The sequence below is a fragment of the Merops nubicus genome, unplaced genomic scaffold (assembly GCF_000691845.1).
Source record: "Merops nubicus isolate BGI_N331 unplaced genomic scaffold, ASM69184v1 scaffold17613, whole genome shotgun sequence".
In the NCBI taxonomy this organism is placed as follows: domain Eukaryota; kingdom Metazoa; phylum Chordata; class Aves; order Coraciiformes; family Meropidae; genus Merops; species Merops nubicus.
Genome location: NW_008599766.1, coordinates 18,737 through 32,375, shown reverse-complemented (window position 1 = coordinate 32,375; position 13,639 = coordinate 18,737). Strand labels below are relative to the sequence as shown.

At 41.9% G+C, this 13,639-nt stretch overlaps 1 protein-coding gene across 1 annotated transcript in view; it reads left to right on the top strand.

Moving 5' to 3' along the window:
• Positions 1–10,777, top strand: part of RECQL (RecQ helicase-like) — a gene marked incomplete at its 5' end in the record, with an annotated part of 14,223 nt that extends 3,446 nt beyond the window's left edge. Inside the window, 10 exons of the mRNA XM_008937517.1 lie at positions 775–973; positions 2,091–2,257; positions 2,793–2,874; positions 3,941–4,089; positions 4,175–4,292; positions 5,838–5,976; positions 6,721–6,812; positions 8,945–9,164; positions 10,008–10,137; positions 10,346–10,777. Of these exons, the coding sequence (XP_008935765.1) occupies positions 775–973; positions 2,091–2,257; positions 2,793–2,874; positions 3,941–4,089; positions 4,175–4,292; positions 5,838–5,976; positions 6,721–6,812; positions 8,945–9,164; positions 10,008–10,137; positions 10,346–10,537 (1,488 nt within the window). The remainder of the gene's footprint in view (positions 1–774; positions 974–2,090; positions 2,258–2,792; positions 2,875–3,940; positions 4,090–4,174; positions 4,293–5,837; positions 5,977–6,720; positions 6,813–8,944; positions 9,165–10,007; positions 10,138–10,345) is intronic.
• Between the last annotated feature and the right edge of the window lie 2,862 nt (positions 10,778–13,639).

Below are 13,639 nucleotides of genomic sequence, written 5' to 3'. Positions count from 1 at the left end.
ATTCCTGCTTTAAGGACAAGAGCACAGGTAAACCAAAAGTTTTCATGGAATAAATGCATTTCATGGGGCTGTTTAGAGGATGTGAAGTATCTTTGGCTGTTGTGTGTTGTAGATTTTTACTCCATTTCAGGACTTAGAAGAAGATTGGAGTACCTGATTTTTGTCCACTAGTGATGTTGAGCAGTGCAGGCTTTTACACATAATTGTTCATCTTACTTTAGGCTGCTAAGCTGTTCGATTCAGAGGCCAAAAGGCAGCTTATTTCCCAGTCTGTTATTACCAATTGCTTTTTACAGTGAAATACATGTTCCTAGCTACCAGGAGGCCATGGTCTTTAACTTGCACGTTACACTGGATTTAATAAGTTAGTGGCTTGATGCAGAGTGCCAAACTTGAAGCCTGCTTTGAGGTAGAGTGCTTTTGAAAACTCAGTAATAAAGACCATAGCTGTGCATATGAAATTTTTTTTATGCTTGCAGTGCCAGAGGCATGTTTGGTACATTATAGTTCATTGGGAAAATGCCAATACCACGTAGTGAAGCAAAGACAAATATTCAGTAGTTTGCCTTTTCAAAGTTCTGTGACATATTTTCCATGTATTAAAATTAGCATTTTACAGAAAATGAACCTCTGAAAAGACTTGTAGTAGCATAACTGTTTATCAGACTCTGGTAGGTAACCCTTATGAGTTGTTAACAACCTTTTAAGAGCCTTGGCGATGTCAGCGTGCCTTCCTGGTGCGTTAGCCCCTGATTTCTCCTTTTGTTTAAACAGGAGCACGTGAAGTGGGTCCATACTGAAATGCTAGCCAGAAGTTCTGAGCTGAAGCTCATTTACGTGACCCCGGAGAAGATTGCCAAGAGCAAGATGTTCATGTCCAAGCTGGAGAAGGCTTACCAGGCAGGGCGCCTGGCCCGCGTCGCCGTGGATGAGGTCCACTGCTGCAGCCAGTGGGGCCACGACTTCAGGCCTGGTATGCTCCTTAGAAATCCAGTGTGTGGAGTTACTTAGGCTTCAATAAGCAATGAGTTAGGCCTGAAATCAAGCCAGGTGCTTTCTGTGTGAAGTCAATACTTAGTGTATGGCAAATACCTGTGTTAGCTCAAGCACTTTACATTTAAGTCACAAATGACTGTATCCTTGTTCAGGAGCTAAGTTCCTGCAAACAGAGGTGATTTTGATGGAGATTTTGCTTTCAGTACTCTAAAAAAATCCTAAATCAGTGTACTTTAATTTGAGCTTAATAAAAGGGAAGTTTTTAGCTGCCATCTCTAATATGGACAATACTGTCACCTTTAATCTACTGCTATGTTAAAAGGTGTCATTCTGCACACTGCTCCCTAACACTCTGGGTGACGTAGGTACAGTGCTTTGTAAATTCTTGAGGTGTATTTTAATCACTTCTAAACCAATTTGAAACAAATGCCCTTGACTTGCAGGGGAAGAAAGTGTGCTTCACTTTATTTCCTATCTTGTCAATTGTAGAGGGCAGTTACTGGTTACTGTTTCCTTGCCTTTGAAAGAAAACCTGGTTGGAAGCACCAGTAACTGTGAAGTCAACCTTTGTAGTCTTGTTAGAAAGTGGTGGCTGAGCAAAGAGCCTGCCAGTGAAACGGGCAGTGTGAATTTGGATGTGTACCTCTGGCTGCATTACTGCTATAAGGCAGCAAGTCATTGTCAGCACTGAGCCTTTAAAATCCGTCCCTAGGGCAGGCTGGTCTGTGTGTCCAGATTCCACCTTGCTTATTTATTAGAAAAGATGTGTTTACTGAAATGCTGTTTGTAAAAACAGACCTGTGAAATAACCTAGCTATCGGTTAATGTGATGCCACTTACATTTTTCTAACTTTTTAAGAACTTCTGTTTTGCCTTCTGAATTGCGGCTGCTTTTATAAAATTCAATTAGAAGAGAAAGCTGCTATTTTGATAAGTGCAACCTTTGCATTACTCCCATTGGATGTATAAATCAGTTTGTGGTAAATTGATCAGTGATAACTCTTATTTAATGCTATCTACATTAACATATTTTTTCACTTTGAGTCTGTGGTACAAGAAATCTTTTTCTGTCCCCTTTTTGTTTTCTTGCTTAGACTACAAGTCTCTGGGTATCTTGAAAAGACAGTTTCCAAATACTCCCTTGATTGGGTTGACAGCCACTGCTACAAATCATGTTTTAAAAGATGCTCAGAAGATTTTGCATGTTCAGAAGTGCATTACTTTCACTGCATCTTTCAACCGGCCCAATCTCTATTATGAGGTATGTTTTGTTGCCTGTTTGTTTGACTGCATGGTGGTCATGTTGGCTTCTGTAAGTTGCAGTCAATGCAATTTAGAGTAGATTTTCAATTATACACTTTAATAATATTTTTTCAACTGAATGGTGGTGTTATTCCATGACTTTTATCTTGCTGTTGTCTGCAGAGGAACCTGGCTTGCTCTGTCTTTGTGAGCAAGGCTTAGGAGATAGGACTGTGTTACAGGGCAGAGGTAGGTAGCAGGCTCAGACTGCTGAGGAATTGCTGGAAGATGCATCATAGGATTGCAAAAGTTGTTAATTACTGTGTTGTAATATATTTTCAGTTTGACCACAGCTGCTTTTATAGTTCTTCATGGAAAAACTTGTGTGCTTTTTTTCCTATGGACTTTTGAGATGTAATCTGACTACACAAGGAGAATCTAGTAATTTTAGTTTAATGGCAGAAAAATTGTGTTTATTGTACTGGAATAGAATGTTTGACAGATTGCATACCCACCTGAGGAAGTCACTGGCATCTATTTACTATATTTTTAAGGTTCGCCATAAGCCTTCAAATAATGAAGATTTCATTGAAGACATAGTTAAGCTCATCAATGGAAGATACAAAGGACTCTCAGGTAAAAAGTGTAGTAAATAAAACAGAAAAGAGAAAAAAAATGTTATTTTTTTTGTAATCTTCAGTGTTACAGGGATGTTTTCGAGTGATCCTGAAACATAAAGATATTCTACCTTCACCATACATTAAACATCCAGCATTAGAAGAAATGAGATTTAATAAGATCCATACCTTTAATAATTACTCTTTTAATTCATTAGTGTTTAAATGTCTTTACAGTTCACTTATGTCTTCTGAAGTATTGGAATCAATGTTGATGTATATAGAACAGTGTTTACATAGATACATATGCAATAATAGCAATTTTTAAGGCTGTAAAAACAAGGCTCCAAAAAAGCATATGTTCTTGAATCACATGTGTGTCATTTAGTATCTGTGTGTCAGGATACTTACTATATTTAATACTTTTTTCATATTCATATTTCATAAGATTCATACATTCAGTGCCCAGACTGGACACGTGCTGGGGTGAATTGTGCTCTTGTGATGAAAGCAGAACACTGGAAGTTGGACTTTTTTTATTCCATAAGTCACGTAGTGCAAATAAAAAGAGATGTATTGCAAAGGCAACAGAACCAAGTTTTCTGTAGCAGCAGTCTGTCCCTGTCTCAGCTAGGGAATGCTGTGGCTGTGATGAGCAGCTCCCCAAATACAGACTGCTAAAATGAACACAAGCCATGGAGGTTTGTGTGTAGTCTTTGACTTAGCCCAGTCTGGCTAATGACAAAAAGCAGATTTGTCTGAAACCTCAGGTGAGATGTTGTAGGTGTCATAAGGAGCAGCATCCCTTTACATAAGCATTAATAACCATTGTCATCTTTGATCCTTAAGAGAATTCTTCCGTGATTATGTGGATTGGCATCCATATTTTCTCTTTAGCCTACAAGTCAAAGCTGGTAATTGAAATTCTCTTTGTGGCTACCAATACTGCAGACTGAACTGATTGTTTACTGGGGTTGTTTTGGTTATTTTTAAATTAATAGAAACTTTCAAAGCTGTGTTTAAGTATTGGGGATTGTTTGCTTTTTTTAAGGCACAACAATAAGGCATCTTTCACTTTTGTGCAGGGATTGTTTACTGTTTTTCTCAGAAGGATTCTGAGCAAGTTACTGTGAGTCTGCAGAAGCTGGGAGTCAGGGCAGGGACTTACCATGCAAACATGGATGCTAAACATAAGACCCAAGTTCATAAAGGATGGGCAGCAAATCAGCTCCAGGTGAAGTCAATACTTTTCATGGACTTATGTCTCATTCAAACAAATTGTGTTTTGGTACCCTGATGGTTTCTTAATGTTTTTTCAGGTTGTAGTGGCGACTGTTGCTTTTGGCATGGGAATTGATAAACCTGATGTGAGGTTTGTGATTCATCATTCTATGAGCAAATCCATGGAGAACTACTACCAAGAAAGTGGACGTGCAGGTATTGTAGGAAATGGATTTTGTAAAATCACCATTTGCATCCATTAAACCAATAAAACTGTACTTCAGTGTCAGCCATTTGTGCAAAGGGTTTGTCTTTGAGGCAGGTTCCAAAGTATATGGTGCCCCTGCCTCTGTGAAGAGGCTTTAAAGCAAATAGAAACTACTTCCATGATCTCAGGTCTGTACTGCAACGTAGCAAAGAACCACTACGTGCCTAGACTCTTACTTAGCATTTTTTAAATTTCTTGATTTTTTTTTGACACCTATAGCTTACTAGAATAATTTCATAATGTGAAATTATTAGATGTCTAATTGCTGTATGAGTTTCAGTGGCCTCAGAAATAGGAGTAGGATGGGGAGTCTGAAGGAGGGAATTTTAAGGATTGATCATTTTGTAGCAGCACTAAATAGCTGTTACAGCTTTAAAAAAATAGTGTGGTTGTGGGGGTTTGGTTTGAGTTTTTTGACCGTGTGCATTATTAGTTTTTCAAAGACAGATTTGAATCTATGTGGAGGAAAGCTTTTTAAGGACCTTGAGGGGCAGCTGGGTGAGATTTTAACTATGCCTGTGTGACAGAAATTGGCCTTAATTCGAACTCCCACAAACTTTGATGACTTATATCTCTTTGTACTAGAACCTTGTTACTTCTGGGTAGTGCTGGAGGTGACAGGGAGTATAAATGTTGAAGTGGTGAGACAAGAGCCATATAGGTGCTGAAATAGCTGGTTCACAATGTTTATCAGTTTGGGATGATTAAAGCAAACTCTTGTGTTTCTTTTTCATAACTTGATTTAAATTAGATGCTTCTGGGGGGGGATTAATTAATCACTGTTACTCATTTAATGTACTACTTAGCTTATGAAACCTTCCTTTTTCCCCTTGACTGCCATCCAAGTGAAGTAGCTCCTTTCTGTTACATGTTACAAGTTATTAAATGTTGAAGTTTTTTAGACTTTTTTTCTGCTTTCTGGATCTTGAAAAGAGGACACCCATCAGTGCATTATTGGGAGGAGGGGGCAATGGGAAGGACAGGATGATCTAAGTTTAGCTATACAAGGTACACTTTGGTTTTAAATGGAATATTTTTTAAAAAACATACCTAATTCTATGTGTTAATACCTCATAGGTATTTGAAGCTCACAATGGCTTTTAATCAAATAGGAATTAGGCTTCACACTGTGGTTGGGAAGGGTTTTCCAAGAGAAGTTAGGGTGAAGAAAATAGTAGTTTCACTGACTTTTTGTATGACACTAATATTTTAGTTGTTAAAGAGCCAAAATCTTCATGCTGTAGATATAACAGAAAGTATTTTCAGTTTGCCTTATTCTGTACTTGTAGAAGACTGTTCTAAATCTATTTCATTTCTAGTCTGTATCATGCTATGTTCTAAGGCTGATAGGTTACTCTTGATACTCTGTTACAGTCATCCACCCTCTGTACAGGGGTTGCAGAAGCCTGTGCAGATAAGAATGAAATTTGTATCTGAAAATGTTATGCTTAAAATACATCCCTTCCAATTGTTTTTGTTTTAATGCATTGCAGGTAGAGATGACCAAAAAGCTGACTGCATTTTGTATTATGGTTTTGGAGATATATTCAGAATCAGCTCAATGGTGGTGATGGAGAATGTAGGGCAAGAGAAGCTGTATGATATGGTGTCTTACTGCCAGAATATGAACAAGTAAGTTGCTGTGGAGGCTTGGTTGCTCAGTTTTTAAATAGGCTCATTTTGTTGGGCTTTTTAGAGGGCATTTGAAAAAAGATAAAATCAAAACCCAAACAAACAAAACAAAACAACAAACCAAACTAAACCACACACAAAACTACCACCACCAAAACAAAAAGCCCACCACACTGGTCTGGCTGCTCAGCACGTGTACTCCTGCACACAACTGCATGTGGGTGTGTTGCTTGCTAGCTTCAGGATAGAGTTCTGGAAGCAATAATGTTGAGGTGAAATATCTGTCTACAAACATGGTTGGGATTTCAAATCCCATTCAGAGTGAAAACTGGAATGCTTTGGTTTGTACTTAAAGGTCTCAGCATTTAATGGCCATATGGGAATCCACATGTGTTTAATGCTTCATCTGCTGCACTGACCTGTTTGGAATACTTCATGGAAGACACTTGTATCTGTGTTGTGGACAGCTGGTGCATTCAGCACAGCCTTTGTTGGCCTCTGTCTAAGAATTCATTCATATTGTTATGATTTTTCATGCTGTTGGATGTACTAGTTATCCCTGTTAGCATGACTAATGGGCAGTGCTGTGTTGCAGTATTTGCTTCCTGATTCTTCCTGAGGTGATTCTTCACGCTCGTGTTGAGATATGAGCTGGCCCAAGGGAGTTTTTTTGCCACTTCCATGATGTATAAGAGAGGTGTAGACTCTTGGGTTCTAGTGCCCCTTTGCTCTCTGTCCTTGCAGATGTCGCCGGGTCCTCATAGCCCGTCACTTTGATGAAGTGTGGGATTCTGCCAACTGCAACAGAATGTGTGATAACTGCTGTAGAGAGAATTGTAAGTAAATTGGTTTTATAACCAAGGACAGGGAACATGGAGAAGGTTGGCTTAAAGGAATATCTAGTTTAGACAGAGTGTGAGCAACTTCTGTGAAGTGTACTCAAAATACTACATGTTTCCAAGGTGAAAATTTTGTCATGCACATCAGTATTCAGTGGCTTAGTGCTGCCAGGTTCAGGGTCTTTAGCTAAACACTTCCTGATTTGGCTTTTTGCCTGAGGCCAAACACTTTACTGTTTTTCAGGCTCAGCTATTCAACTGTTCCCAAAGTGAAGATGGGGCAAGGGGGGAGAGTGTTTACCTTACCTGTTTTAAAGATTCTGGTATGTGTTGGGTTTTGTTCCAGGATTTCTTTGGATGTGAAAGCTTTATTTTGAGAAAGAGCCTCTTGCTCTCTGCATGCCAATCCGTTCACACTTGTGCAGACTGTGCCTCCTCATAGCCTGTGTCCTCTTGCAGTTTGCCTGGTGACATCTCTGAGGACTGCCATGCTGCCTGCTGCTGAGCTGTACCCAGGTCAGGACCGTGTGGGGCAGTTGTGCAGAAGAGCAGAGCATGGCAGTTCAGGAGTTTGCTGTGTGTTAGCCCCGACAGCACCAGCTCTGCCTAGTGCGTGCTCCTCCTTTGGAAGAAAGTTGAGGCTGTAAGAGGGAAGATGTTGGGCCAGACCAGAGGGGATTTGGGAGACGAGCTGAAGCAGGACCTGCTGCCTGGGGAGGGATGGTTTCAGTAGAACACAGTTCTGGGACATAAGTTGTTTTGCTTCTTTGCCCAGAAACATCCTGGGCAGTGTTGGGTGGCTAGCTTGAACTGCGCTTTCATGGGTGACCACTGCCTGCTCTAACTGTCATTTTTGGTACCCATCCAGAAAGCTTTAACTCTCTGGAGATGCACAAACTCTCTTTTGCTGCACTTTGTGAGTGAGAGCTGTGGTTTAGACTAGGAAACACCAATTAAAATTGGAAAGCTTTGAAAATAGTGCCAAGAAAAAGTTGGTCTGGGTCATCTCTAAGCGGACACACAAAACCACCTGAAATTTCTTTGAGGACCAGGTGAATTTTTGTATCGTGTGGAAACTACAGTCTCCTCATAGCACAAATCTGTTGCGAAGCATTTGGATGATGTAGTGATCAACACTTGAAAAACTTAGGAACAGCTCTGTATTAAAAGCTCTTGTCATAACTTCCTACACATTTTGGGGGGAGTTCAAGCAGACAAAACAAAGATACTTAACCTTTTCTTTTTATAGTTAGCTATATAATAAAATTGTGTTGCAAAGCCATGCAAGTAACAATGTCTTGTTATCTTCAAGTTGGTAATGGAGCTTATTTGAAATTAACACTGGGATCAGAGGTTGAGAAGATTATGGAGCTGGCTTGTATCCAAGACTTATAAGAGCCATGTGATGAAGTTGACTGCTGGTTTAACCCCAGGGCCTTCTGGTGTATAAGCAAGCTCTGAGGCAACCTAGCAGCAGTATTAGTTTTTCAGTATTAATTCTTCCTATTGGAGGGGGCATTTGGGATAATTCTGTGCCATGACCTGAAGGCATGATCATTATGTTCTACACTGATGTGTTAGTGCTTGGAACAATTATTCATGATGAAGCTAATTTGTATGATGAAATTAATACTTTTTTTCTGTCTTATTTTGTTGGTAAGTGTCTTGAGAAAAGAAATGTCTCACTTATATTCTTCAATTCCTCTTTGCTCTGTAGTCTTTCCATAATAAATATTACAGATGAGGAAAAGGAATCCAGCTGCAGAGTAACATTGTAGCTACCTTACAAATTTTACACTTTGTAAATGCTTCTTTGAAGTGATTTGTGTGGTTTGTAATGTAACATGCAAAAATGTTTGCAGGCTTGGAGTTTTAATAATGAAGTAGGAAGATAAATCTGAGTACAATATATCCTAATTTGACAGAGGAAAAGTTACAGCTTTGTTTAAAAACAAAAAAAAAAACCCCTTGCTATTATATGGGATATTGATACATGTTTATAGATATATATATATATCTATGAATGTATAGAAGTGCATATATATGTATACACCTAGTTTATGTGTGAGTACTATGTAAATAGCTATAAATAACTTGCTTTTAAAACATTATTTCACTTCTGTTTGTAGCATGTGAGAAAATGGATGTAACAGGATACTGCAGGGATCTAATCAAGATCCTTGAGCAAGCAGAAGACATGAGTGAGAAGCTCACCCCGCTGAAATTAATGGATGCGTGGTCTGGGAAGGGGGCACCAAAGCTCAGGGTGGCTGGAGTTACTCCTCCAAAGCACCCTCGAGAGGAACTGGAGAGAATTATTGCCCATTTACTGCTGCAGCAGTATCTGAAGTATGTAAGATGACTATTTCTTTGTTTTAACATCTAGTAGTTATTTTAAGTTACTTGTGTAATGTATTTAGTGGATACATTCTGTAGTGTCAGTTTTAGCCTTTATTTCAGATGCATTTAATGTATTTTAGAAAACTAAAAGTTTACTATATTTCTACTTCCAAATATTAAAACAAAAGTTGGAGGGACATTTGAAATGCTGCATCTATTCCAATTTTAAAAAGCTGTGGTCTTCTGTATTCAGGTTGAACCTTTAAATTTGTAGCAGGCTTCATTTTGGAGAAGTCTGCAGTTTATTCAGAGTCTCATCTACATGCCATGAATAAGCAAAGCAAATGGGGTTGCCCAGTTGAAGTCTTAAGTCAGGACAGGCTGGCTAATGTGGCAAGGGGTACTCAGAAATTTTAAGAAAGCATGGTGAAAATAACAACAGTGCTTCTCTGGTAACCTGTCTGTGTGGTGGGTGTTCTGTCCTTTCGTACACATTTAGAAGTTCCAAGAATAATCACAAATCAAATACTTAATCCCTTTGTTTTTGCCTTAAACTCTTTTTTGGCCTTTGTTTTTACAAAGGTGAACAGATGACTTACTATATGTTTTTTTCCTCCATGTATGCCAACAGATTGACTTGTGTATATGTACATAGAGGTCCACAAACTCAATTAATGTTAAGTGTTGAACAGTCTTGCTCTAAATTAATGGCCCTATCCACCTGAAGAGCAGAATCAAACTGCTATTTGGAACTTCCATCAGAAGGGTTAATGTGTCCCATTTCCCCCCCTGCATAGTCTGGCTTGCCTTTGTCTCCAGCTTTCACTTATAACACTGATGTAATCTGTGCAGGGAAGATTTCAGCTTCACAGCATTTGCTACAATATCCTACCTGAAGACAGGACCAAAAGCAGGTCTGCTGAAGAACGAGGCACACGTCATAACTATAGAAGGAATAACAAACAAGAAAAGTGTTTACAAGGTATTTGTATTTGTACTAACTTGCTATATAGATTTTTTCCATTATAGGTCATTTTAATAGTTTGCTATCTGCTCAGTATATTTTTCATAGTATTGCAATCAACAGGATTTAAAATAGACCTCATAAGTATCTTTTCTCTTGTGTTGGGAACACTGAAAAAGAAGGAAAACCCTGTTAGAATTTTAATAGAATTGTTTATCTCTTACAGGACAAACCATCTCAGTCTTCAAATTGGAATGGAAGCAGAGAAAATGCTCAAACTGTTCCAAAGACTGCCCAAGATTCAGTGGTGAAGAAGTCACAGGAACGTAAACGGCCCAACTGCAGCAACTCTAACTTAAAAGCAAAGAAGCTTAAGCTTCAGGCAGGTGGAGATGACCAACCAGTAGTTCTTGACTGAATTTCACAGGCTGCGTTTAGGATCTAATCATGTTTCCCTCTCCATGGACAATGCAGTATGTAAGTTCTGTTTGTGTTAGTAATGGTATTTTTTGTGCAGTTTAAAAAATAAAAACCAAACAGGGAAACAAGTATCTTTAAAACCCTCAAATCTAGAGAAAATCAAGTAGTCAAGGGAGAAATGCTTCACATCAAAGTAACTGGTGCGTGTCTTAGGAGACAACAGTGACTACAAAATGTAAACAATTGCCATGTGGCCTTTTTAATTCTTTCTGAAGTGTATAGTAACACTATTGCAGAATCACCCAGGCTGGAAGGGACTTCCAGAGGTCAGCTAGTCCAACTTCCTGCTCAGAGCAGCTCCAGTTGGAACAGGGTGCTCAGGGCTGTGTCCAGTGAAGTTTTGACTGTCTGCAAGGATGGGGATTCCACAGCCCCTGCCAGCATCTGCTGCAGTGTTTGACTGTATTCATGAAAAAAAAAAAAAGGAAAAGGAAAAATGGGACATTTCTTAGAGCATATTTCCTGTGTTGCAACTTTTCTGTTGCCTCTTGTACTGCCCTCTTCTGAGAGAATCTGTCCCCATTGCTCCTGTGCTCTTTCACTAGGTAGCTGAAGACAACAGCAAAGTCACAACAATCCCTCCCCCTTCCTCACAGCTTTCTTCTTCTTTACTCTGGAAGAAATAATGTTCTCAGTTTCTCTTCCCTAAGCCCCTGGTTCTCTTCTCAGAGCAGCTTGGCAGCCTTCTGCTAGACTCAATCCAGTGTGTTGGATCAGCATGTTGGTTTTTCACTGGGAAGTGCAGAACTTAAGGTAGTGTTCTAGCTGTAATCTCACGAGTGCTGAGTGCCCAGGAAGCCTTGGCTCAGGTTGCTGGCTGTGGGCTTGGTAAGGCAGTGTAACTGCAGAGGCCCACTGCTGGTTCACCTTCAGCTGGCTGTCTCCTGGGAGCCTGGGCCCTCTGCTGCAGAGCTGCTTTAACCAGCCTGGCCACAGCCTGCCCTGTCACACCGTGCTGCTCCCTCCCAGCTGCAGGGCTTCACTTGTGCTTTTAACTCAGAGGTGCCCACCAGCCCATGTGTCCAGCCTGTGCAGGTGCCTCTGAGCACAGCCCTGCCCTCAGTGTGCCAGCAGCAATCCCACCCTGCTGCTGCCTGCAGTGGCTGGGGGACACTCCCCCTGAGCCCAGGCTGCTGGTGAGGACCCAGGTGGTACTGGTGGTGACCACTGGTCTGTGAGCATGGCCACCTGTCAGTGGCCTCTGGCTGCAGCTCATACCACAGATCCCAGTTCTTTGAACCAGCTGGTCCAGACATCTTTCTGCCTACCTTATCCTACATTTATCCAGTTTATATCTCACCAATGTTTTTGGCTGTAAGGGAATTCTACAAGGTCGTGTCAAAAGCCATGCTGAAGCCAAGACAGACAACATTTGTTGCTAGCCCCTTACTCCACGGGCAGTTACCTCGGCCAGTCTGGTTGGTGAGGTGGGCTTTGCTCCTGCTAGCTCTGGTTGGCTCTGCCCAGTCACCTCCATGGGTCTGAAAATCTCTCCTGGAAGTATTTGCTTTTTAAGTTTTTGGGGGGCTGAGGTGAAGCTGACTGGCATGTAATTCCCTAGACCCTCCTTTTTGAAGATGAGTGAAATATTTGTCTTTTCCCAGTCATCAGGGACCTCGCCCAGACTCCAAGTCCCTTCAGAAATGGTACCAGCCTCGCACTGACCTCCACCAGCTTCCTCAGCATCCCTCAGTGCAGCCTGTCCCGTCCTGTGATCTGTGTATGGCCAGTTGGCTGAAGTGATCTGTCTTCACCTTCCTCTGCTGCTTCACTCCCATGGACTGTTTATGGTCTGGGACACCTGGAGGTCTGAGGACAAACCTCACCAGTGAAAATGAGGCAAAAAAATGGGACTACCTCAGTCTTTTCCATGTCCCATGTCACTAGTGCCCCTACCCCTCTGATCAGTGGGACCAGGTTTTTCTTACCTTGCCTTTTGCTGCTGAGGTACTTACAAAAGCTCTTGTAACTGCTTTTCACATCCTCTGCTAGTTCCACCTCCAGCTGAGCTCTTCCATTTGTAACTCCCTTGCTGTGTGCTCAGGCAGTGGCTCGCTTTGTTCTGGATATCTTCTACCTGCTGCCTCTTCTTAGAGTTTGAACGAACTGAGGACTCCTCTGTTCCCCCCGTGCTGGCCTTCTGCTGTGCCTGCTCAAGCTTTGGCACACAGGAATAGACTATTTGCGTTAGAGAAGGCTGTGGTTTGGGAATCAAACAGCTCTTCTTGAGCCCCTTTGCCTTCCAGGAGAGTCTCTCTGGGATCCTGGTAAGCAGATCCCCAAAGAAGCTGAAATCTGCTCTCCTGAGGTCAACGGTGGTGGTTCTACTGTGTCTTTCTCTTACCTGTTGAGTTTAAAAGTCTGGATCACACAGTCACTGAGCAACACCTGGGATCTGGGCATCCAGTAAGAAACAAACCTGTTGATGACTCCAGGTCAGGTTGGCAGCAACAGTCCCTGTCCCCCACAGGAGGGATTCTCTGGTAACTGATCTTTCTTCATCATGTGAACACTTGACTCAGGTTCAGCTGGCATGGATGCATCCCTTGGTGGAGTTCATCCTCCTCATCTTTCTCAGGACACTGTAGCTACGCTGAACAGCAGAGCTGCCGGTGGAAAAGGAGCCCTTTGTTTCCAGACTTCCCTGCTGTGGAAGTCTCCATGCATTGCTTCCATGAGGGCGGTCTCAAGGCTTTGCCTCCTTTGCAGCACAGAACTCGGGTGGTCCTGCTCTCTGCAGCGTCCCTGTGAAGACCCTGCCAGCTCCTGCTCCCCCTCCTGGCTCCTGCGCAGGCTGCTCAGCTCTCCCGCAGCGCCCTCACCGCCGGCTCGGTCCAGACTTCCCTGCTGTGGAAGTCTCCATGCATTGCTTCCATGAGGGCGGTCTCAAGGCTTTGCCTCCTTTGCAGCACAGAACTCGGGTGGTCCTGCTCTCTGCAGCGTCCCTGTGAAGACCCTGCCAGCTCCTGCTCCCCCTCCTGGCTCCTGCGCAGGCTGCTCAGCTCTCCCGCAGCGCCCTCACCGCCGGCTCGGCTCGGCT